General features: G+C 40.2%; 1 protein-coding gene across 2 annotated transcripts in view; it reads right to left on the bottom strand.

The window, feature by feature from the left end:
* The window catches only part of asap2a (ArfGAP with SH3 domain, ankyrin repeat and PH domain 2a), a 73,680-nt gene that overhangs the window by 4,097 nt on the left and 43,917 nt on the right, over window positions 1–25,666 (bottom strand). Inside the window, exons 5-27 of one of the 2 annotated variants that reach the window (XM_061744460.1) lie at window positions 20,874–20,923; window positions 17,532–17,661; window positions 17,225–17,310; window positions 17,047–17,122; window positions 16,877–16,963; window positions 12,829–12,932; window positions 12,127–12,196; window positions 11,737–11,824; window positions 11,227–11,275; window positions 10,774–10,940; window positions 9,152–9,285; window positions 8,648–8,742; window positions 8,303–8,492; window positions 8,093–8,178; window positions 7,568–7,683; window positions 6,710–6,777; window positions 6,519–6,626; window positions 5,168–5,402; window positions 4,568–4,714; window positions 2,918–3,020; window positions 2,536–2,594; window positions 2,318–2,397; window positions 56–175 (exon numbers count right to left, since the gene is read on the bottom strand). In XM_061744460.1, coding sequence (XP_061600444.1) covers window positions 56–175; window positions 2,318–2,397; window positions 2,536–2,594; window positions 2,918–3,020; window positions 4,568–4,714; window positions 5,168–5,402; window positions 6,519–6,626; window positions 6,710–6,777; window positions 7,568–7,683; window positions 8,093–8,178; window positions 8,303–8,492; window positions 8,648–8,742; window positions 9,152–9,285; window positions 10,774–10,940; window positions 11,227–11,275; window positions 11,737–11,824; window positions 12,127–12,196; window positions 12,829–12,932; window positions 16,877–16,963; window positions 17,047–17,122; window positions 17,225–17,310; window positions 17,532–17,661; window positions 20,874–20,923 — 2,448 coding nt within the window. The remainder of the gene's footprint in view (window positions 1–55; window positions 176–2,317; window positions 2,398–2,535; window positions 2,595–2,917; window positions 3,021–4,567; window positions 4,715–5,167; window positions 5,403–6,518; window positions 6,627–6,709; window positions 6,778–7,567; window positions 7,684–8,092; window positions 8,179–8,302; window positions 8,493–8,647; window positions 8,743–9,151; window positions 9,286–10,773; window positions 10,941–11,226; window positions 11,276–11,736; window positions 11,825–12,126; window positions 12,197–12,828; window positions 12,933–16,876; window positions 16,964–17,046; window positions 17,123–17,224; window positions 17,311–17,531; window positions 17,662–20,873; window positions 20,924–25,666) is intronic. The other variant, XM_061744461.1, reaches the window with a different exon arrangement.

Below are 25,666 nucleotides of genomic sequence, written 5' to 3'. Positions count from 1 at the left end.
CACGCATCCAAAAAACACACTTGCAGACCGAGTCGAGAGTCGGAGTGATACTGACCCACCACTCCTGGTCCTCCTCTCCATCCACCACGATCACCTCGCCCTCAGAGAAGGTCAGTTCGTCAGGGTTGTCGGCTACACAGTTGTAGATGGCTTTCACTCGCTTAGGCCTCTGTTTCTGAGACACGGGAACAAAGAGACAAACACGTTAGATGACTGGTATGCAGAAATTTTGGTGAACTTCATAACACCCACGTAAAACTGTCCCTCTTAGTTTTATAGCCTTCTCCGGTATTTTTCAGGGTTTCTTTCTCCTTAAAAGATTTTTTTGGGTGGGGGTGGGGACCTAAGTTCATAAAGATTGCCTATACAGGACTGTCTCAGAAAATTAGAATATTGTGATAAAGTTCTTTATTTTCTGTAATGCAATTAAAAAAAACAAAAATGTCATACATTCTGGATTCATTACAAATCAATGAAATATTGCAAGCCTTTTATTATTTTAATATTGCTGATTATGGTTTAGAGTTTAAGATTAAGATTCCCAGAATATTGTAATTTTTTGAGATAGGATATTTGAGTTTTCTTAAGCTGTAAGCCATGATCAGCAATATTAAAATAATAAAAGGCTTGCAATATTTCAGTTGATTTGTAATGAATCCAGAATGTATGACATTTTTGCATTACAGAAAATAAAGGATTTTATCACAATATTCTAATTTTCTGAGAAACTCCTGTATATTTGCACCAGAAAGTTTTGACATGTTTCTGTAAAGTTTTATAATAAACAAATGACAATCAAAATCCTTACACTGTCAGTGCAACAAGACTTCCAAGCAACAACATGGCAGAGCAGCCCATACTACGATGCTCCTCCACCCTGCCTCTGTTGAGGCCTGTGCGTATTTTTGCAGGAGTCAATGTCTGCTCTGTCGTCGGCTGCTGTTCTGTTTGTCAGGTTAGTCCTGAATGGTGTTCCTGTGTTTCCTGCACTCACCGTGGATTGGTGCAGGCTGAGTGACCGCGGTTTAAATCCCTGGCGTCTGATGACGGCAGTCCCCTTCCTGACAGCAGCGAAATCTCAGCTCTCGATACCAAAGCTTTTTACACCTCTTGTATCACAATTTGCAGTAAAGAAATAGGGGCGAACCTCCTGTTTATTTTAATCTTGGAGTTAGGGTGTGATAAGGTAAGGAAGCACTGGGTTTTTAAGGCAGGATGTTTTGTTCGTTATTTTGGGGTTAGTTCACCTTGACCTGTCTTTTGCTTCACTCCAGTTTTGTTGCCTTTTATTTGTTGTAAATAAATCAGTTTTGCTTTACTTGCTCACATACTTTTGTACAGGTTTGAGGATTGGGAGGATGAGATGTGTTGTTTTTTTATCTTGTGTCCCATTACTGCTAGACCAGGAGTGTTACAGCCTCACAGTTGGATGGATTTTTGTTTTGATGTCATGGTGGAGTCAATTTTCTTCTTCAAACGTAGGCAGCAATGTTTCCTTTCTCGAAAAAGAAATGAACCTATTTTGGAGAAACATCAAAGCAACTTTGCTGCCATGTTCCCTCCCCGGATTGCATCAATTAAGACGGATTTTAGTGCATGTTTTTAATGGAGTAGAATCATGACCAAAGATTCAAGCCATGTGGATCTTGGGGCCGTTTTTTTTTAGGACAGAATGTTTTAGTGTGCAGTTTCACGTCTGCAGCCCACCTTATCTCTTTGAGCGGAACCTGACTCCAAGGGTACAGTCACAGTGTTACAAAAGGAAAAAAAAAAAGGTTTTAATCTCTTGTCCTAAATATGTCATTAGAAACTCGATGGAAAACCCTGAGGCCAGAGAAAAAGGAAGAAAGAATTCACAAAGGAAAAATATACAGCCACAGTTAGACTGATGTGATGTGGGCGTGCAGTGATGAAACTACAACTGGACAAAGATTTATCTGGCTCTTAGCACGGGGGCCCCTGAGGTACTTCTGGGTAATTCTACTCAAAAAGAAACCTTTTGAAGTGAAAAGTTCTGTTCATATGTTTGACCACGCCTCAGGTTTTTGGAAATGTCGCTAGCATACGCGCCTTTTCTAGCTCGGGCCGTGAACAAACACTCAACATTCAACACATTCATGGAAAGTATGACTTGAGGAGATTTTAGTGGTTTATTCAAATGAAGATATAAAAAAAAAGCTAAGATCACACCTGGTTGTTTCATAAAGTTAACTGCACTGTGGGTAATTTTGCACCTCTGACCAAATGAGGTGAATTTGATTATGACTAAGCAAAGCTGACACAGGATAACGACTAAAAAGAACAACAAGAGACTCACTGGGTGGGCCTTCCTCGGCATGGGGGCTGGAGGAAGAGGCTGACCCATGGAGTTCTGGGGGCATCCCGACTCTTCCTTAGCTGGAACAGGAACAGGAAATTACATCACAAAGACTATAAAACTTTCCACGGTTCCTATGAAGAAAACGGATTTCATAGTAAAACAGTCTGCATGCAACCTTCTGTACACTGCAACCTTTCTCTCATCTCTTTACTCACCCGCCCGCTCTATGGATTCTGTTCGAGTCGGGAACCCTCGGCTGAAGCTTTTATCATTGCTGAAGATTAAACAAAAGAATATAAATCAACAATCACCAGATCAGAGAAGTAGATCTATAAAGACACGGCTCCCTCAGGCTCTCAGCAGTTCTGTTAAGAGATTTATTACAGCACAACCAGGCATGCCAGTGATGACAAGACAAAAGGATGACGGAGGAAGAGAGCCTTCCCTTGGAGATAATGAAGTTACCAAATAGCTGCCATGGGTTTTTATCAACAGAACGCTACGAGACTTTCAATACAACCAGATAAGAAGCATTATACTCATTGATAACTCGCACATGCAGCGTGAGCATATTTATCTATTTATTTTGATTCTTACCCAGCAGGAGATTTAGGCGGAACTGTCCTGGACCCCAGCGGGCCCTGACCCGACTTGGACTGGATGCTCATGGGGTCCATCTTCGTCACAGGAAGACCAAGACCTGCAGCACACATCAACACAAGGCGCTTACATTTGTGCATTTCCTTTCGTGGCAATCTGTTTATATCTAACATTGCTTGTCAGAAAACTGAATCCTTCACTGACATTCTACTACTATGCTTCAGTTTCCAACAACCAACACACTGCTGGTTGATGTGAAACTCATCGCCACCAGTTTGCCAGTGTGGCCATCTCAACATAGACGTTAGGGCTGGGCGATATGAACCAAAAGTCATATCTCGATATTTTCTAGCTAAATGGCGATACTCGATATATATCTCGATATTTTTTCTGTGCCTTAATTGGGGTTTCCCCCAAAGCATTATAGCATAGCATCTCTGTTAGCTTCATTTTTTTCTGAGGCAAACCCTTAAATAAAACAGTCAGTTTTAATACAAAGCCTCGTGCCAAATGTCACACAGGTACCTTTATTAACAGAGGTCTGCACAATATCAACATGTATAAAACAAATGAAATAAAAATAAACTGCCTGCATATATAGAATAAAAATGCTTCTTGAATAAAATAAAACAAATATCCCTTTCCTGCATAACAATTAAAATAAAATACACTGCAATTAATACAATGTAGACAGTAACAGGCAGACTTTTCCACTGAGGTTGACAGTTGTGCAAATAAAAAAACATTTGTGACAATCTCAAATAAAACATTCAAGTCAATTTGTCACAAAATAAGATATATCAAAATCATAAAAAAAAAAAATGTAAAAAAAAAAAAAAAAGGGGGTTTTTTTTGTTTTTTTTTTAAATCGATATAAACGATATTGTCTCGTACCATATCGTGTTTGAAAATATATCGATATATATTAAAATCTCGATATATCGCCCAGCCCTAATAGACGTGATATTTTAAACCCAGCTTTGCTACATTTATGTTTATGTTTATTAAGGATCCCCATTAGCCGACGCACAAACGCCAGGCAAGTCTTCCTGGGGTCCTATTTAAAAAGTACAATATAAACAACAATACACAATAACATACAATTCCAATTATAAAACATACACAGATCCAATTACAATTAAAAAGAGAAGAAAAGAAGAAAAAGAAAAGAATAAATCATAGTTCCCAAAATGATAACATAACACTATTAACTCTCCAATCTAAAAAATGACGTAACATGTTTTTTGAATGATTTCTTATGTATACATGTTGTTTAATAATGACATCATTTGCGGGAAAAAGGATCTAAGAAGGCTGTAGACAAATTAAAATGAAACCCAAGTTAAAAGACTACGCCTTTAATGATTTATGTGGACGTAAGTTCCACATAAATCTATAAAAACTGGTCGATGCTACTATGTTTCTCCGGTCCAGATTTTTTTTTTTTTAATTAAATACAGGGAAAAATCTCAGTGATTAAAAATGTATGTTACTAGAGCATCTTGGCCAAGATGGACAGCAGCCAAATACCGGGTCTAGAGGGGTCCATGAAGAAAAGAAGCTTCCAGACGCACAATTACCGTTTAGATTAAAAGGGATCATTTAATCAGGTAAATGGATGAGACAAAACCAAATGGGGTCTCTTACCTACAGTGGAAGTGAGCCTTATGGGGGGAACGGGAGGGTGCATGTTGGGGGGGTCAGAGGAAGACCGTTGTCGGCCTACCAGATCTAAAGAACCTGGTTTCCAGCTGCTGGAAGACTGAGTGCTCCCTCCCAGGGCAGATAGCTGGGCTACAAGAGATGGAGACGGAGAAGGAGGTCATTAAGAGGAGGAAAAGGGAAGCTGAAGAGAGAGAACAGGGGACGTCATTTCCAGTTCAGTGTGACTGACGGCAACCGTTACTAGGGCGAGGGGATGTGCGGGTTCTTCAGACAGCCTCTAATGCTGAGTGTAATGAACAAGTCGCACATTTGTTAACCTTAACCTTTCATTAAGAGCACATCTGACTCTTTTTAAGCAACCCAACTGTCTCCAGAGATACATCAGTGGTGTTTAAAGAGGTCAGAAGGCCACTCAGAGTAAATTAGATTATTCCTGGAGGGCACTGTCTGTAAACACAACTCCTGAAAGAGGCCAGCTTCAGGTTAGAGGGGTTATCAGGACTGTGATGAACATCTTTTTCCAGCATCCATATAAAACTAACATACCAGCATTATTGTGTGAGTGATCATGGAGGATCTTACCCAGGTTCCTGGGGGGCAGGGGTGGAGCAGAGGTTGCAGTTGTCTGAGGGGAACCGGTGTTGAGTATGGTGCCGTAAGTCTCGTTGTTGACCAGGTTGGGCATGTAGGGTCGCTGTTTTTCTTTGATGAGGCTGACAGCGTCCCGACCTGCAGATGCCAGGCTGGACTGGAGGTGAGAATTACTGCCCGGAGCGTAACAGCTGACCGGTCGCTCATCTCTCCGGTGAGGGCTCGGCTGGAGGCAGAGAGTTGGATGTGAGGCCAACAAATAGGGACATGACCGTCTTCTGTTCTCCCCTCAACAATACCTGCACACCCTTCGCATGCATGGTTTTTAAATCATTTTAGCTGGTGTGCAGTCAAGATGCTGTGTTACTTCTGACCCTGTACATGTTCAGTGATTTGTCTTTTAAGTGGTTATTTGAGACTTGGTTTTAGATTTAGCTTCATTGGACTTGCACTTGCCATTTTTCTTTTCTTTTCTTACAAGCATCAATGTCAAATGTAACCAGAACTGGATCTTCAGAACAAGCACCACAGAAGTTTGCCAAAATATGTCTTGTATATTTTCTCATATTTTCTCATGTGCAGTCTTTCAAATGAAACAGAACTTTGTCTTTTTTCATCCTAACTTGATAACTATTCTTTCTGGCAATGCTGAATCCAGTGTTCCCTGGTCCAGGTCCTCGGGGGCAGCTGCCCTGCATATTTATTATTCTTTTACACATTTCAATGCTCCAACACACCTGATCCAAATGAACAAATGTCCATCAGCTTGTCATCAAGGTCTGCGTACACGTCTGTTAATAATCGATTCATGGGGTCAGGTGTGTTGGAGCACGGAAACATCAAAAACATGAAGGGCACCAGGCTTTGAGGACCTGGATTGACGAGCACCACTTTAATCTGAGAGAAAACATGACTCTTGCAAGTTTGACAGCGTTTCAATAGCAGATAATTGTGTAATATTCTCCCCCTCAGATGAGGTGAGATGCTGTAAAGCCACAGAAATAGGTCATGTCAATCAAATGAAAGGTAAGCAGACTATGTTCAAAATCTGTTGATACATGAATTTTTGAGAGTTGCACACAGAAAACCATCCCAAAACTACACATCACTGAGGTTACACATCAGAAACTGCTTTCTCAAAGTCTGAATGTTTAAAATTTTATTTTTTCTCACTCAAAAACAAAAAAAAAAAACCAATAAAGAAAAAATACAAAAATCTCTTTGAAAAAACAACCCCGACCAATTCTCATTTCTTTTCCCGACTGTATTTCACCGTGTTATCTCGGCTTTATCCTAAAAGCTTCCCACAGACAGCGTTATAGCCACAAAAACTGTCGCCCACCTTCTCGTCCAGATCCTCGTCGCTCTCATCCAGGTCTTCATGGTGCAAACGCCATTCGTACTCAACGTGGACGTGAGCGTTGAATTTTCCTGCCAGCGCCTGGTTCAGCTGCAGACACAGACAAATCAAGGTGTGAGGGCTCTGGCGGGCCGATGAAGCGGCGCTCTTGCAGGTCCAAAGAGTAAACTCACCAGCTCCTCGCACTGCAGGTGTTTGAGTCTCCGAGCGATATCCAGCGGCGTCTCCCCGGCCTCATTAGCTGGGAGGGAAAACAACAGAAACCTGTAATCAGCATCGCATCCTCACCACACGACAACAAACACACTGCCCACTTTCTTTCTTTTTTTCCCACATGGACATAAATCAGAGTGTAATTAAACCATTTCCCAAGCCGTTGGTTTCTCTCCATCCTTCTTTCCACAGAGTATTTTATCTGGCAGTTTTTTTTTGATTGCAGAGCCGAGCACAAAGATTAGTGTTGTGAGAAAAAGCACCAGCGATCTGTTCTCAAGGGCCACGAGTGTGGGAACAAAAAAAACCTGAAAGATTTGAAGCGAGGAGTGTTTATGAGCGTGAGAGCGAGACCACTAGAAGCTGTCAGAGAGAAAAAAAAGAAAAGAAATGGTAGAGACAAAAGCTGAAGCATGCACAAAAAAATTACTTCGGATTATAACACAAGTACATTAACATACGAGCAGTTGCTTTGCTTTATAGTTCATATCGTGGTGTGTTTGGATGCCAAATACTCAAAATCCCCAACTGTACATGTCATTTAAAGCCTTACAAACATTCCTCCTGAATATATCATTCTGTTTTTCTATTCAGCATTTTAGGAAAGAGTGATGGTTTATTCCTGAAATAAGTCAAAACGGAACCAAAACTAGAAAAAGCTCAACATATCAAAATGAAAAATACTGACTGAAATGTGTCAAGTCCCAAAGGTTTTTGTTTCCATCAAAAGACGCTCTAAATATGTAAAAAAAAAAAAAAAAAAAAAAGAAAGAAAGTAAGTCTTTGAAGTAAAATAAGCCTTTGAAGTAGTTTCTTACGGATATCGATGGAGGCCTTTCCTCGCAGCAGCAGCTTCAGACATTCACTGTTGTCGGTCAGGCAGCAGTAGTGCAGCGCTGTGCTCCCTTTGGCCGTCTGCTTATCCAAATTTAAACTAAACATAGACAGACAAGGAGGCGTTTTAAATCCCTGAAATTAAGGTAGGAAATAAAAACTTACTATTGTCTATCATACTCGAGTGACTTCCAACATCCTTAAAAAAAAAAAAGGCAGTTACCTTATATAAGAGGCTATTGTTGACAGTACAAATGTGGTATTTATGATACATATTAAATGAAAAACAGGTTAAACTAACACTAATAGATAATCAAATCCTTCAAACTCAATGGAAAAAGACAATAACAGAAATAAATGTCAGAAATGCGTCAATAAAGCAACAGACCTTCAAAAAACGAAAACATGTCATTCCATGGATGTCTATTCAGTGTTTGTTAAACAATGGAAACTCACTCAACATATGACTGATTTTTGACCGCATTCTGGGTTTTTCTCCAGGTTTTTACCTATTCTGAGTGAGGAAGTCAACAATGTGGAGAGACGTCCGATCCACCAGCCTGACTGCCAGATGAAGGGCCGTCTCTCCTTGCTCCTGAATAAAAACATAAAAAGGTACAAACCTCCGGTGAATATGACACTTTTCAAAGGAAGGTAAAGGACATTAAGGATTTAAAAGCACATGGTCATGCGTCGCAGGAAAGGTTTTGTCTCATTACATGTCCGTTGGCGAGAGGTATGGGCTCCATGAGCTCGACTCCCTCTGCGTAGACCTGGACGAGGGAGAAGATGTCTCGGGCCTTGACCGCGTCGCACAGCGTGTGGAGCCGCGACGGGCCGTCCGGACACTTCTTCTTGGCGAAACGTTTCTCCGTGTACTTGGCTGTGATGAAGTCTTTCCTCGCCTGCCTGGTGAACGACACAAGTGCACACCCATACAAGTGTGAGTTTGAGCATCATATTTCATAAGTCGGATACAAACCATCTTGAAATTTGGATTTAACAAAAAAATGTAAGTTATAATTGTGTATTGTTAATTAAAATGTGGAGGGGTGACGACTCACATGTCGCTCGCTGGGTTGGGTTTCACCACGTTTTCAGCACTTAAACAAGCCTCCATGATCTCATTAAACCCTGCATTCCCCACATTCTTGGCCAGCTGTGAAACACACACACACAAATAAATAACAAATAGTAAGACGTTTTTTGTGTGTGTTGAAACACACCCATCTGTAAGCGACCGACATGGCGAACCGTGACTGTGGAGCCAGCCCTGTCTGCCTGTGGCCGACATGATTGGCGTCTTAACACCAACGAAAGCAATCGTGGCTGGAAGCATTTAATCCAAAATGTCCCACAGGCTGTAAATCTCCTCACCAAACGGTGATTAAAAAAGAAAAAAAAAAACCAACAACAAAATCTCAGCTATGCTGCGTCATTATTCCTCGCTCGTTTCTAGCCCACATATTAAATCTCTCCCTGCCTAAAAATCTCCAGAGGGACGTACAATAAGATATGAGAAATAATATATTAAAAAAACGTAAGAAAACATGTCAGATTTGATTTACCAAGAGCTCTGAGGTGCTGAGTACATCCAGAGTGAGAGACTGGATCCGGGAGTAGTGGACTCCCAGCTCCCTGTGGATCCCTGAACATTCAATACAGGTGAGGATTCCCAGGTTGGTGGACAGCCACGTCGGATCTGACGGGAAGACGAGGGCAGAACACGAGAGGCCGTGAACAAAAGCGAAATGAACACATGAACACACTTCTGCAGCATGTGAGCCAGCTTTGATGTGTCCTTGAGAAAAGCTGAAGGTTCTGCAAATGTATTAGCTGCTCGAGGGGCCGTCCTGTCACAGCAGAAGATAACCAAGGTGAACCTGAAGCTTACTGTGCGATATAAATACATGCATGTATGTGTGAGGACATTTAATGACACCTTATTTCTAATACCAGTGCATATATCACACCATTAACGTACACAGCATATTTCTCTGCTCTTAAGTATTACAAAAAATCCAAACATCGTAGGATTTCTATAATTTTAAAACCGTTATTGCACATAATTGTGTCATCCTTTTCTGAGAATGTGTGGGGTTTTTTTCCTCTACATGTGTATAATGATTATGAAAACAGAACTGTGGATGATCATAATTTGGTCTTGTCCAAGTGTCAGGAGGTTTGAATTATTAACAATGCCATGCTGTCAGGTGTAAAATGTGCATAACACCTTTCAAATTTTGGAAATGCCTCTTGAGGCTCCTATATGACGAGTGCAGGTGCAGGTTCAATTAACTTAAAAGGACACCACCTGTCTCAGTGCAGAAATGTTTCTGCAGAAACCCAAATTACGTCGAGTGATAAACGGCGCTGCTACACATCGTCATCTGGTCATTACAAAAACATTAGAAACTCCACAGTTGGGCAATAATGTTGTTTCAGCACATCTTCGTTGCGTGAACACATATGCTGAGAGCCCCGGGCTCGCTTCAAGGATTTCTCCAGGGAAATGAGAGCAGGTATTAGACGAAAAACACCAGGAAATCCTGAGATCCCAGTTTCTGGCATTCAGCGCCAAGCCTGGGTTATTTCTAAAAGTATGCCTCATATGGTCCAATCTGGACTGATCTGGCTTCTGAAATGTTTGCCTTGGCTTCTAAATTACAAGCTCAAATCGACAAACTCAAAGAAAAACACAACAAAAAAAAACACAGACCAGAATAAGTATGGTGGTAATTAGAGAACAATGTCGGTTTGGTTATTTCCTCAGAAAACAGTTGCATTTTTCTGATTTTTGCTGCACGGCATCTGATTTTTACTGTATTATAAGTTTGGGAGGATCCCAGTGGATCTCCACAGACCTTCATCACATCCCATAGATACAACATCAGGTTGGGCTGCAGAGGACAAGTCAGTTACCTGTCATGGACTCTCCTGCTTCTTCCATCATTCCCTGCATCCAACTACTGAGTTGCTGCCTTTTATTTCCCAGATGATCACAACACCATAATCCATCTCACGCAGACATGGATCTCATTGCATGTTGATTTTTTTTGTCATTTGTTATTTTAAATCAAAAAGCACATGAAACGTAGTCTTGCTTTTGCATAAATCTTGAGATCAAAGCTCATCTGAACTCTGAGCGGCAATGCCTTGGTTAAGAGGGTTTTCCAGCTCTGCCACTTACTGGGAGCTCCGCAGTCACAGCACACATCGTTTCCAGTCATCCTCTTGACCTCCCCCAGGATCGACTTGGTCAGCTCCTGCACAATGTTGTTCTCGCCAACACGTTGGTCCCCTTTAAAAGCCTGATTCAAGGCCTCCTCTTTACTGTTCTGCAGCACCGAGATCCAGCTGGAGGAGAGAGGAGAGCACGAGGGAGGCGGTGTCAGACGGATGGAAATTCAACTTAAGACAGAAGGAGAAGTAGGAGAAGGAGAACGTGGATTGAGGCAAACTGTAAAAAGCAGAAAGGACAAAGTGACACTGGATGGAAAGGCAAGCAATAGGCAGGGAGGGTCGTGTGGTAGGAAGCGGTGGAAAGAAGTCAAAGTCATAAACAGGATGTGCTAGAGCACAAGACTGGAGGTGTACACAAGGAAGGAAGGAAGAAGGAAGTAAGGAAGGAACAGGGACTTACATCTGACAGTCCTGGTCGTCCTCGGCCTGAAAGTGATACGTTCTGTCATCTAACACACACACAATAAACAGATGTACATCACTTCCTTATCTGAATACCACATGGAAATGTTAACAAGATGAATGTTTTTATTACAAAATTAAAGACAAAAAAAGTGTGCAGACAGAACAAACGTGAAAAGGGATTCTGTTTCCAAATAAAATACAGCAATTTAAAGCATGAAAAGTCACTTTACAGTTGTAAGTGCATTTTTTTCTTGCATTTTATCAAACATACAAGTTAGCTTATAATAATTTTGCCTGTTTTTGTCTGTTTAATAGTTTCTGGGAAGGGATCTGTGTTTCACAGCCGCTTCCTAAACTAAAATAAACGAGCCCACTAAAATCCAAACTGCTGCTGAACAAATCACTGCTGCTCTCTGGAGACAATTAAAACGAGGAGCTCCACTAATACGAGCAACGATTCTGCAGGGGAAAAAAAAAAAAAAAGTTTTGTGAGGAAAAAACTTACGTGATATGAGGTCAAAGCTTCGCTTTTCTTCAGGATTGTGTTTCACCTGGCAGGTGAGCAGGTTGAGCTTGGCTGGTGGACGGTTGGCCTGCCGGAGGTCAAAGTCAGAGAGGAAAGAAAGCTGAGTTTGATCACATGTGGCTGCTGCCGGCCAAATTAAACATCTGATAAGCTGCGCTGTGACGGAGGCACAACTACAGTAACTACAGTTAATAACATCATGACGCAAGTTAGTTGGCCTGTGACCGACTCTTAAAACTATTCATGAATGTTATGAAGCTCATATAAGTCCGCATCCAAGTGCTTTTTTTTTTAAATTTCAGCCCAAACCCACATTCATCCGGGATTCAGCAGTTTTCCTGGTTCAGAAGAAACTTATTACTTGCGTACCGTGCCATGTGCGATGGAGAGATATCCGTTCCTTGCTGTGCACTTTCTCTTCTGCCACACTTTCCTCAACCTGCCGCACACAGAGCACAGTGACTGACACGTCAATGATACATCAGTAGACGGGTTTTATAAAATATTTAATAGGATAGAAATAAAAGATCCCAACGCATGGGTCAGATATAAAACCCCCATCGACATGTGTCCGAAATAAAACAGTAACAGGCAAACAAATATACTCAGAAGGGAGGGGATTGAACTTTCATCTAAAAACAATTCAAACCTGGTAAATGTTATATTGATTCAAGCAAACGATGTATCAGATGCATTCAGAGCACTGATTTTGCCAGACTATTACATTCATGGTGGCATAGTATGCACTATACAATAGTATTCACTAGTGACAACCAGTGTACAACAATGAAGTATGTACTGCAAACTGCACTGGATGTGCAGTATGCATTTTCAAAGATGGCTATTGACTGATTTAAAGTACTAAAGTACCATATAATACTATACACATTTTTAAAAACAAAAGAAAAAGCCTTTTAATAAGGCTTCATCAAACAATCTTCTTTGGTAAAAGGTATACTGTCATGGCCAATCTGCACTTAATCTACTTGATATTAACGAAAACTAATTTATGACTGCAGTCTTCTGTACCATCGATAATAGGGAAAAAAAAGCACCATTATAAAAGCTCACCCATCACTTTTCTTGTAAAGAAAGCCGCTCCGCTCAGTGCCGTGCTCCTTGTTGCCCTGCGGCTGGTGCAGGCTGTAGGTGGTGGTCTGCCGCACCTGGGAATCCTAGGAAAAGACACAGGGAGTAAAAAAACGAACCAAAACAGACAAAAAGGTATGAAAATCAGGCAAGATTTGCAAACCAGTGTGCAGTGGAGGAGTAAATTTGCTCTAGTTTACAGCACTTCTCTGGGCCTTCTGCTCCTCAGAGGGCTTTAAGGCAAAGAACACAGCAGTTTTCGACCTGACTGAATTTCTACAAAATTCAGGAGAACAATGTGAATCTGGGAGCTTCTTCACATCTGGGGTCAGAAACAGATTTCATGTTGCATGCGAGTGTCATCACTTGCTCTTAAAAAATACATCAAATAGGAAATGAGATTCTGATCATCCATCTGGCTGCAGATTCAAACATGTGAAGGTTCGGACACGCCCGAGTCAGACTGTTAGACCTGACCAGACTTAAAAAAAAAAAAAAAAAGTTAAAGAAAAAGCAAACAGACTTTCCTTTTTCCTATTTTTTTTTTTTTTTTAACAAATAATAAGGAAAAAAGGTTAAGGTAAAAGTTTGGGGACCTTGCTTTATCAGTGTTTGGTAAATTTCACCGCTCGTGAGCCGCTTGCGTGCACTGCTCTTCTGTCCACATCCTCCTCTTCACCTCGTCAGCTGTTTAACAGACGGTCTGACGCTGGCCGCCAGACTTTACAGGAATTTAATTGAATCCATCCCTCCCTCTTCCAGCAAAGAGCTCTTCCTGCCACAGGCTGCTACAAATGCCTGAAGTATGACCGTTTCACCTCCTTGCTTAATAGACCGAGATACAGCTGTTATCTTTTCATGAAACCTGTACGCTTTCCATTTATAAAATGAGCTCATAGTTACTATAAAACCCTTTACTATATTTTGGCCTTCTCCTGCTTTGCGGGCATCCTTTTTTTTTACATTTTCAAAGAGTAAGTCAGCTGCTTTGAGGTGTACACGGCTGCTAAATGTCAAAGGAGTATTTATAGCGCCCGGAAAAGGTTTGAAATTTGCATTTTCTGGCCTTTTGTACTTATTTCTGTGAATATGGCACAACCTTAACAAGGTAATTAGGCTGGCGAGAGCTACACCAGTAGCTTTTAATCCCCAAAAATGTAAATTATGATGTTAACCCGGGAAAAGTAACAAAAATAGCTTGAGTATGACTTTTAGTCAAAGGACAGCTTTTGAGGATCAAACAGCTAAAAATGATCAGTAAGCAGCCTGATGTAAGTCAGAAAATAAGAGCAGGATGAAAGAAAACGAATTAAGAATTTCTTGGAGAGACCGTGCCGGGACTGTTGCTACTGCCAACCTTCGGTTCTTTGACTACAATTTATAATATCTGTCTACAAAAGTGTCAAACTTTGACACAAATCTCCCATTGTAATGCGTCCATTCTTTGGAAAGAATAAAAATCCTGCCGTCCTTATAGGGTTTTTATGTATTTTTCCATATAACAGCTGTTGATCAGCTGGAACTGCCGGATGGAAGTCAGAGCTTTCCACCATCAGGAGCTCTGAGTTTCAGTTAAGGGGCTCTGTCAGCTAGTCCTTTCCACGGTGACTTAAAGTGAAACAGTCCGTCCGATTTGGACTGAAAAAATGTGACGCCATTTAAACAGAAACTAAATCCGAATGAAGTTTCATTGCCACTGTGAGTACCACACAGTATTCTTGCTTTCAACAAAAAACTACAATTCTGCTGCTCAAGAAAGTCACATTCCGCAAGACGGGGCAGATTTCTGTCTGCTCTGATGATAAATTGAGGACTAACAAGTGAAACGTGGCTCCTAGAGCAGGTTAAAGGGAAGGTTTTTCCTTTTTCTTTTACTCTACTCCACTCTGCTAAATGTCAGTTACATTCTGGTTCACAAGAAATTCACCTTTAATTTCTACAGGAATTTATTCCCATAATAACAAACAGTTTCACAATTTACAAAGCAGTTGTCTAAAAACTGAAATGGGCAAATCTGTGTTTTCTCCGGTAACCTAGAAAAGAAACCGCTATGTCTCCATGTGGACTAAATCTACTTTTGTTGTACCGGTATTTATCTTCGGGACTTGAAGGATTATGAAATCTGATTCCATACCAGTGCAAGCATCATGTGTGACATGTAAACAAGGCTAAAAGTGTGATGTTTAAAACCTTGGTGTAAATTCATGATAACTGAGGTGTCTTGAGAAATATTATTATTTTTAACCATTGCTATTTAAAATTTGACACCCCCCCCCAAAAAAAAAAAATAAAAATAAAATCGTCATGAGCTCCAACATAATTTCTACATTAAATATTTACAGGACAAATAGTTTCGAATAGGAGTGCCCAAACCCTTGCATGTCACTACGAGCTAAAATAAACTTAATTATAATTGAGTCATGTTTTGGTTATTTATCTTTTTTTTTCAACTATGTACAAAAAACAAGTGTTTGTCTAGATTTTTGCAACAGTTTGGAGTCGGGACACAGAGAGAACGACTTTTTTTTTTTGTACTTGCATTTTTGATATAAAATATACAGTATATGATATATTTAATAGATCACATATATTTATTTTATTAATATATATATATATATATAAACACACACACACACTTTTTTTTTTTTAATGTGGAGGGGGGCTGACATCCGCTGCTAGTCCAAGACGCGAAAAGCACATGGAAACGCAGAACGAGCACACGAGCCCTGGAGGACAACTTCAACGGCTCGAGATGAAAGAATAAAGAGCTCTATCATGGTCTCAGCAGAGACGTACAACAAACTGGAGCATCTTAGATGATTAGGGATGACTGATACGATTTTTACGAATCCAATTCAATTTTTGATTCCGCTTAACGATCGGTTCTTTATCGATTCTAATTTGGAAGAAAAGGACAACAAAAGGTTGATTAGCATCACCAATATAAAATTTGAATAACAATAATAATAAATTAAATATTCTTTTGTAGAAACAAAGTACAACATAAATTATTCTGCAGCAATTCCACGACAATGTCCAACATTTTTCTAATAGAAATTAAAATTCTCCTTTTTAAAAGGATATATGAACTAAGCACTCAAAAATAAAAGCCAGTGACAAATACAATGAAGTCAAATCCATTCAAACTGTATTTTGCACATCTGTAACTCTAACCCTCTGACCAAATATCCACTTGACAAGTTTTGCAAGTTGTCCAGTTGTCGTCTTTTTTACTGAAATGTAATGAATGACTTTCAAGCGTTTGTATTGCTGGGGCACCATTTTCACTATTGACTGCTGGTTTTACGCAACGTGCGTAAGTGAAGCAACGTGCGTGATGATGTAATTCGTGCCCACGGGAATCGAAAAGGGAATCGTTCTCAAAAGGAATTTAAACACTGGGAACTGGTTCTTGTTAAGAACCGGTTCTCGATTCCCATTCCCAGCGGGAGTACGACCTCAGTTTCTCTTCAAAGACCACATGACAAATCAGCTAAACTTGAACAAAACAAATCAGAACACGACAATGTCACAGATGGTTTAAAAAAAAAAAAAAAAAAAAAAAAAAAGCAAACAAATCTCTGTCACTGGACACCATATAACTGAATTAACACAAGATGAAGAAAACCACAAGACACTTTTTTTGCACTTACTCTCCTGGGCTTGTTTTACAAAGCACGGTGGCAGCAATAGAGAGAAGAAGAACATGTTCAGAAAAGCAGCAGCTCAAACAGGAACTGACAGGAAAATGGGATTTTTAATGCTAAAAATCAATTTCATATGTTTCCATTTCCACCTGTGACGTAAGAGCAGGAATCCTTGGTAAATGACATCGCTGAAAGAAGCCAGGGATCAAACATCAGCTGTGGGTTTGTGTTCAGTAAACCATATACAGTATAATCAGATTTTACAGTATATTTACATATAGTAAAGATTAAAACCTTCCATATACGGCTGGTATGTTGTTTGGTGCCGTCGAGATGTCGCGATGACACCGGCTGTGTGGATGAATACTTTATACGCGTCTTACCTCCTTCTGCTCCACTTGTAGCGCTGACTTGAGGACGTCTCGTAACTGAGTTAGCTGCTTCCTCTCCTCGTCCTGCACTTGTTTAATCTGATTCAAAAAAACAATGTGAAAGTCAGACAAAGACTCGTAAGAGTTCAAAAATTAAACACGAGATTGTTTGGTGCTTTTACCGTGTGCAGATCCGTGGCCAGCTTCTCTATGGAAGGTTTCAGGTTGTCCACTGCTTTCAGACCATCCTGAAAGAAACTGAAGAGGAAGCAGGAAACACATCAACAACATCGAATCAGATCCGTATTGATGAGAGAACAGAATAGAAATGAATCAACTTTTAAATCCTGTACGTCTTACTTGCACTGCGCGTGGAAGTACTTGATGAGGTTCTGGAGCAGGTCCACGCCCTTCTTGATTTTAATCTCGTTGACTTTGAGGAGATACTGTAAACAGATTGAGCACAGATCCGGGCACAGGGGTGAGGCCAGGTTCAGTCAGAGGGAAAAGCAACCACCATATCTGTTTACGCGCCATCTCATATAGGCCAGCATTGCTTTCATCTTATAATGAGATTCTTCAAAGAAAAAAGCTCACTTGAAACATGTGAGCAGGCTGCACAGTCGACCGTAAAATCTGGGACTAGACTAAAACTAAAATGTCCCACCTCGCACATCTGCAGTTGGAAGAATCTTCTCTCCTTCTCCATCTCTTCGGCTATTTCCGCCCCGCTGATTTCCGTTCTGATCATCCCGTGCTGCCTCGCGTGCTCCTTCTTCTCCTTCTCGATCTTGGTGCTGGAAGGATGCATCGTCACAGGGGTCACAGAGCTCCACTTTATCGTCACCATAAACACACTGAATTTATCACACCGTGTAAAAACCAGCCCTGAAGCTTCCGGGAGTTTTAGATGTTTAAATCACCAACGACTTTAAAGAAAAACGCCAGTTTTTCATGCCGTCTCAAAGGACAAGGGACTCTCTTTTGAAGCTTTCAAATCTCACGTGCCAAAAGCTTCATGTGTGACATAAGACGCAACCGCAGCAGAGAAGTTCTCTTACAGCCGAAGGAATAAATGACTCGGTTTCCCTTTGTGAGATGAAAAAGAAAAGAAAAGTCAAGCTCGTTGATGGTTTTGGACGTTTCAATAAAGCTCGTTGGTGCAATCAAACACTTGAAAGATCAGCATGTAAAAGGAAATGAATTAGACAACACATGAACGTCAGACCAGCCTGAACTGAAATCCAAGTACAGCCATTAAAGCACGTTACTGTTAACAGTATGTGTACATGGCTTTGTTAGGTAAGATTGAGGCGAGGTGTGGGGTTGGTGCATTAAAAGCTGCCAACAGAACCTCAGCAAATAGGATTATACACTGAAGACTTTTTTTTTTTCTTAATAAGCCAACCGTCGGTATTCAGGGCTGATTTTTCGCACCGATTCTGGATCTCCCACAAGCCGAGCAGGAAAACGGCACACAGAGACGGGAAAAGCACCATTCCATGCAGCAGCTCATTCTTTTCCATTTGCTGTATTTTCTGACACTATATTTCTTTGAAAAACACTTTTGAAGTTTGGTTCTGTAAAGAAATGCAGATCTCATCTCACAGATGCTTCACTCAATGACATCTCATTGAACAAAGAAGCTCCTTAAAATGTCCTTAAAGTTCATTTAGGATCAAAATAAAGGGATTTAAAGTTGCTTACAAATCATTACACTATAAAGTATGCTGTAAATAAATCAATACCCTGTTAATGTGTCTTCACAAACAAGTCAGTGTTACAAGGATTAAAAGGAAAATAAAATAAACCCGTCTTCCAGCTTCACAGTGACCCCAAATCTAAAAACACAGCTATGACTTTTCTCTGCACTTTAATTTTTAATCTACAAAGATGTCTACATCAATGATGAATCAAAACATGCTTCAAAACTATTTTGTTACTTAATTAAAAGGAAAAGACTGAAACATTAGACCTATATCAGACCACTCACTTTGAAGCTGCAAGTCTTCTTGAAAATGATCCTAAAAGCTCAACCAGGTGGAGCGGGGAAATTAATCCATCTACACGTTTTCGTTTCTGAGTTCAGGCCCAGAGTTTGGGAAGCAGTTCAATCAGCAAGGTTTTTAATGTTACTTTCTTGTTGAACTGTAAGGCTTTGCCTCAGCCTGAGATCCTCTGGAAGAACGTTTCACTCAGGATTAAATCTGTGTCCATCTTTACGTCTATCTTGTCTAGAGTCCCTGTTTCAGGAAAACTTGTTTCCTTCACATACGCTGTTGGGACTTACGATTAAATAGTTTCACGTTCGTTTCATCAAATGAGAACGCTCCCAGTAGGGAGGCGCGTCTCATTCAAAGAAGTGTGATGTCAGTCTGTCCTCTAAACCATAAAGGCCAGATCGGTGGAGGACGGTAACCCTTCTTTAAGCCTCTTTTGGTTGGACTGGTTTTCACTTTGAGCCATATCATCAACTCTCAGACCTGATAGACGGATAAATACCTTTTTGATTATGTCCAATAAATTCAATTTAGTGAACATGACTATAGAAAAGTTAAAGAAGTAAAACAACGGACGACAGCTGGACCCTTAAATGTCATAATCTAAATACTGGTGTATATTTTAGTCTTTCATTTTTAGTAAATATCAAAACACTCCAAAAATCTGTTTTTCTCTGTGCAAGAAGGAGAAAGATTGCATAAACTGACGAGAGACAAACGGCGCATTCTTGCCGAGGAAGAAAGCAGCATGTATTTTTCAAAATGTCAAACTCTTCCTCTAATATGTTCCTTCCATATTATAGATCATGACGGGATGCTGCTATGACAAGGAATATCTACATTTTTATAACTATTGTAAAGGATCAAAACTAAAACTGCGTTTGAGAGATCTTTTCAAAGTCCACGCTATGAAGAACTACTTCTTCAGTGAGGTTTCATAGCAACCATGAATATGTTGAACAAAGCACATGCAAAACTACTTTATCATCATTTTTTTAAGTTTCCCTTTTGAACGGTGAGAAAAAAATGGATTTTATTGAAACACTTCTGTCACATGACTCTTCAGCCCTGACAGTGTCACACCACCACCAGGGTTGTGACTAATAGAGAGGTACATGTTAGCTGGTCTGATCATCTTTTGATGCTTCTGAAAATCCATTCACCTCCTGTGCTGTCAGTTCAGGAAGTGATAAGCCCAAAACAAACTGGACATTGATGCCTTTTTTTAAAATTCATGCAGTCAAACTTCATATAAGACATCTAATTTCAGTTGTTTGCTCAGAGATGAATCACTTCTTGAATAAACAGCATCCAGCGTGAGATGATCTCCGCTGCGGAGACTGAAAACTACTGAAACCGCTGGGCTCGGATTGCAAAAAGCTCACTAAGCAAACTAGGAAATGAGAAAACAATGCAGAGTTGGAGACAAATAACTAAATATCTCTGCGTCTGAAAATGCAGCTTGTACTTAAGACAGCAGAGAGATCAAAGATGACCAGAGGGTTGGACAGCGGCGGGATATGTTGGAAAACCGGACTCTAAAGATGGCTTTTGCCATCAGTAGAGACAAATAAGTCGGGATAGTCGGGAACAGTCACAAAGCATCCAAATAAACTCTGTATTGAATTATCAATACAGCTTGGAGAAGAAGTATTACCCTCTCAGTAAAGAATGTCCTTTGCAGCTTGTAAAACATATGAAAGTTCCATAAAAACACCTGTTTTCTCTGCATGCACAGTCACACAGCGAGCTTCACTGGAAATTGAGTGGCAGCAAGGAGGCGGAGAGGCAACGGTGAGGTTAGGGGGGGGTTCACACAGTCAGGGATAGGTTGATGTTAATCACAGGGAGAGTTTACACGGGGAGCATCAGGAAAAACAGAAACAAGGATCATAAAGCACATCGATACTGCCTGAAAACAGCACAACAGCGCCGTTTTAAACTGTTAAAACTCGGTTATGGCTTCGTTAGGTAAAGATGGTAGAGTTACACACTGCATTTCAACTTACACTTTAGTTTCGTAGTCTTTCCAGGCTTTGTCAAAAGGCTTTTTCAGATCCTGTGTAAAAAAAAGAAAGAAAGAAGCAAGGATTGGACAGTCAAGAATGTGTATTTTTGAAATTCAGTTGAGCATTTAATGAATTATAAACAATGAATGAATGATGTAATTTCATTTGATAAATAGGTCCCTGACTTTTTTTTTCCATCATGCTTCAAGTTGCAGAACAGTGGTCATGTTCACTGCCTGGACGTAGAAACAGACGATCATTCATGCAAGTAAACATTTACCTGTATTTTGCACAACTCTTTGGCAGAGTGATCAACCACCTCAAACACAAATGTTATTGCAAAATGAAGGAGTTTTCATTTCTACGCAAGTTGTGTCACTTCTAAACCGGTTAAATGAGGATTTTTGCCAAAATATTTCACTCCTGTAGTACTGCAACTGAAATAACTATGAGCTTAGTGACCCTCTGTGTACACAGTCAGTACAGCCAAAGTTCACGTTAAAGACACTGAAGTAAAAGAAAGGAATTATATGAGTGACTGCAACAATAACAATGCCAAAAAAAAGTCACATCTGTACAGCAACAGGGATTTAAAAGATGACACTATCAGCTCAATCAAAGAGCTTACTGACTTACTGGGAAATGTGGGAAAAAAAAGTGTGTGTCGTGTGTGCAGGTGTGTTTCACCACCATGTGAATCAGTGCACTGAGTCATCCTCCTCACCGATGCAGGCGAGCCACACCGCTCTTGAAACAGCCGCTACTGTGGAGTTTTTTCTTTTTCTTTTAAGTTTTCAAGATGCAACAGCTCACTGTCATGTGGGAGCTTTCATTAGCTGCTGGAAAAAACTGCTGCAGCGCCTTTTAAACAGCGATTAGGGCCAGCAAAAACAGTGCAGTAATTTGCTAATTTAATCATTGCATAATAGAAGCAGCAATAAACAAGGGAAATGGGTCAGGTTTCAGATTGTGGGGCAGTGGAGCTCCAATCAAGGCCAGATATGCTACTCTAAACCCTCCAGAGTGGAGGTCACGTATTTCCCAAGTGGCCTTTTACTTGCCTTTGGCGTGATGTCAGCTGTGAGCTAGTTTCATCATTCCTGATGAGTGATAGCTTACTGTAGAGTGACACGCAGTAGTCAGAGTCGCCCCAGACGGGAACTCAAAGTTACTTTGACCGTATTTTAGGGCTGGGCGATATATCGAGATTTTAATATATATCGATATATTTTCAAACGCGATATGGTACAAGACAATATCGTTTATATCGATTAAAAAAATAAAAAATAAAATAATTATGATTTTGATATAGCTTATTTTGTGACAAATTGACTTGAATGTTTTATTTGAGATTTGCACAAATGTTTTGTTATTTGCACAACTGTCAACCTCAGTAGAAAAGTCTGCCTGTTACTGTCTACATTGTATTAATTGCACAGTGTATTTTAATTTAATTGTTATGCAGGAAAGGGATATTTGTTTTATTTTATTCAAGAAGCATTTTTATTCTATATATGCAGGCATTTATTTTTATTTGATTTGTTTTATACATTTTGATATTGTGCAGACCTCTGTTAATACTGTGTGACATTTGGCACGAGGCTTTGTATTAAAACTGACTGTTTTTTTAAGGGTTTGCCTCAGAAAAAAATGAAGCTAACAGAGATGCTATGCTATAATGCTTTGGGGGAAACCCCAATTATGGCACAGAAAAAATATCGATATATATCGAGTATCGCCATTCAGCTAGAAAATATCGAGATATGACTTTTGGTCCATATCGCCCAGCCCTACTGGATTTGATGAAAATTGGAAGGATGGAATGATTTTTTTTTTTTAAATAAACAAATATTCCTTTAAAGTAAATTGAAACTAATGTTTTAACATGAAAAAAGTCATTTCAGCCACTGTATAAAGCATCTTCTGCAATAGCGTAGATTTCTGAATTAAAAACTTTTTCAGGGTTTTCACTTCGCAGGGGTCCCCACATGGATCATCGTGTTCCTCACATTGATTTGATGTAGGTTTCACATCAGATGCTCTTCCCGACAAAACCATCCCCATTCATCCAGAATGGGGACCTGAACTTTGAGTAATTGAGGGACTTCGGTGCCTGACGAGGACTAGGAGGGGCAACCAACCCCATCCACTAAAGGGATTTTGTCTTTTGAAAGACAACTTATTACTTTATTGGCACTGAGAGCTTCTGAGAGGACTGATGCTATTGACCTCTACTTCAGTAGCAGAGGAGAGGCAGGTTCAACCCTCAGCTTACAGGAGCTCAGTTGAGCAGCCACTCATTCAATCAGCTCGAGGGCAGAGACCACCAGTGAGCAAGGAAGGATATTTAAAAGAAAAAGGAAAAAAAACAAAAAAGTGACAAGAAAACTGCCAGAGCTACAGCGGAAGCCGCATAAAGAATGAACTGCAGGTCCAGAGAGAGCGAGAGAGGAAGGAAATATCAGAGCCACAGAGAGGAGAAAAATGGCAACAATGGCTAAAAATACCACACATTGCTGGGCAGGGAAGGGCAGAGCAGAGCAGGCGAAGGCACGGGGTGAAATACTCTGTTAGCGTCCCACATTTCCTATCTGATCAAATCCTAATGACGGAGAACGACCATCACTGGCAAACGTATCAGCTCGCACTGCCTCCATTCATGCGTGTCGAGCAGCAGCATTTTCCTGGGTGCCATTTTCCACCTCATTTAAAAACTTCCTCATTTTAAAATGAAGTCATTGGTTGTTTTTATGTTTTTTTAATATAAAAATCGGCCAACACGTGTCCATGCCATTTTTCAGACGCTGCATGGCTCCTGTGACCCGGTGTTGGCCACACATCATGCTCATGAACAGTATTAGGACTAATTATACAGTTTTTCAGTGAGTTCAAAGCGTGGAAGTCAGATAATCTCAATAATTTAACATTATATAACACATGTCAGCATGACAGATTGATACCAGAGCAAAGTGGCATAAAATGAGAAGTTTCATTTCATTTTTATTTATTCCATATCATGGAAATAGTTCACATATGTTCCATTCCATGATGGAAAAGGGGCAAGAAGAAGAAAGCCTTATATACCAAGCCCCTTTCTCAAAAAAAAATAAAACAATTCATATGAAGATGGTCTGTCCGTCTGTTCAACATTCACTACTTATATAATACCAAAAAAAAAGGAATAATGAAAAAACAAAACAAAAAAAAAATAAGAAAACATACACACTAACTCACCAACAATATAAAAACAAAAACAACAAAATATATTTTACCCGTTAAATTCATATTGTCTAATTGTGTGGTCTTTGTACAATTTCTTGAACTGGTGAATATTTCTACAATCCTTAAAATCAGCTGCCAAGGAGTTCTATAATTTTACACCACATACTGAAATACACATTTGTTTTAAAGTGGTGCGTGCAAACGTATGTTTAAAATCAAATTTCCTCCTATGGTTCTTATCTTCTGAACTAAACACAAAAAAACGTTGTATATTTTCAGGCAATATTCTGCTTTTTGCCTTGAACATAACCAATAAAGTCTGTAACTCAATAATATCTTTAAGTTTAATTAATCCTGCATTAATAAAAAGTCCATATTAAGTTAACTTAATATGAGTCTGAAAAACCAGCCTAGTGTTATCTCAAATCTCTCAATAATGCGTGGGTGTTTTTGACGTATTCACGACCCGCTGAACCTCAATGAGGCAGAGAACAGCTGGACTCATGGAGCTCAATCCAAGCGCTCCTTCTCAGCCTCCAAATAACCAGAGTAGCATCTGAAACAACTAACCAGACGCTGACAGAGTGCAGATGAGCAGATATGACTCACGGCGTAGTAGAAACAGACTTGTCAATGAGCAGGGGATGAGACGGTGGACTGCAGGCGTGACATCAAGCTGGCCACCATTAGCCAAAAAAAAAGGTCTGGTGGACTCAGCACTTAGCCGTTTCCTCTGTGGGAGCAAAAAACCAATACTATGTCTGCAATAAACCTCACCACAGACATTTTTGTCAGTGCTACAGTAATTTAAGTAAAGGATAATAATAGCATTCATTAATTAGGAGTGAAAACCGACGGCAAGCTAAAAGTGTCTTTATTTTAACACGTGCAATCATATTTATCTCCTTTTCGGTACAATGGCTGTAGGAGGGGGTAAGAAAGTGTAAAATGATGGGACTTTAGTGGAGCAACAGCACTGACAGGATGTCGGGTGGTAGCACCCTAATCACAGAGCCATTAGCGCCGGCCTCCCTCTGGGTCACTTTATCGCTTTCAGCCCTTAAGACAACGCTGGCTGAATATTAACAAGTGCTGAAGCGACACGGGTCACCGGAAAGCCCTTCAGCCCTGAAACAACCACAACAGCACGTATGCATCAGAGGTGAGCCCCGTGCACTCCCTCCTTCTGAGGATGTTTGCCTTGTCTGCATGAATGGGACTTTTTTTTCCCCCACATCAATGACTCTATACTGCTTTTAAGTGCTGATGAGACATCTCCAATGACTGACTTTCCAGACACATGCAACCATGATCTAATGCCTGACCTATGGGCTGTAATATTCCCCTAATGTATTGTTGTAACCGCAGACATGTAAGCGTGATCTGAATAGAATATGCCCTTGCAGCAAAATATCAATTAATGTCAAAAATGCAATCTGCCCTTTGGATCTGTACTTAAATATTTACGACAGAAGTGACAGAAGCAGAGGTCATGAACTCTGCTATGTGGGCGTATTGACTGTAGTTTAAGCAACATAGACTTTTATAGACTTTTTTTACTCTTAAAAAGT

This window comes from Cololabis saira, chromosome 16 (genome assembly GCF_033807715.1).
Source record: "Cololabis saira isolate AMF1-May2022 chromosome 16, fColSai1.1, whole genome shotgun sequence".
In the NCBI taxonomy this organism is placed as follows: domain Eukaryota; kingdom Metazoa; phylum Chordata; class Actinopteri; order Beloniformes; family Belonidae; genus Cololabis; species Cololabis saira.
The sequence above is the reverse complement of the archived record's forward strand: the minus strand, read 5'-3'. Positions and strand labels throughout refer to the sequence as shown.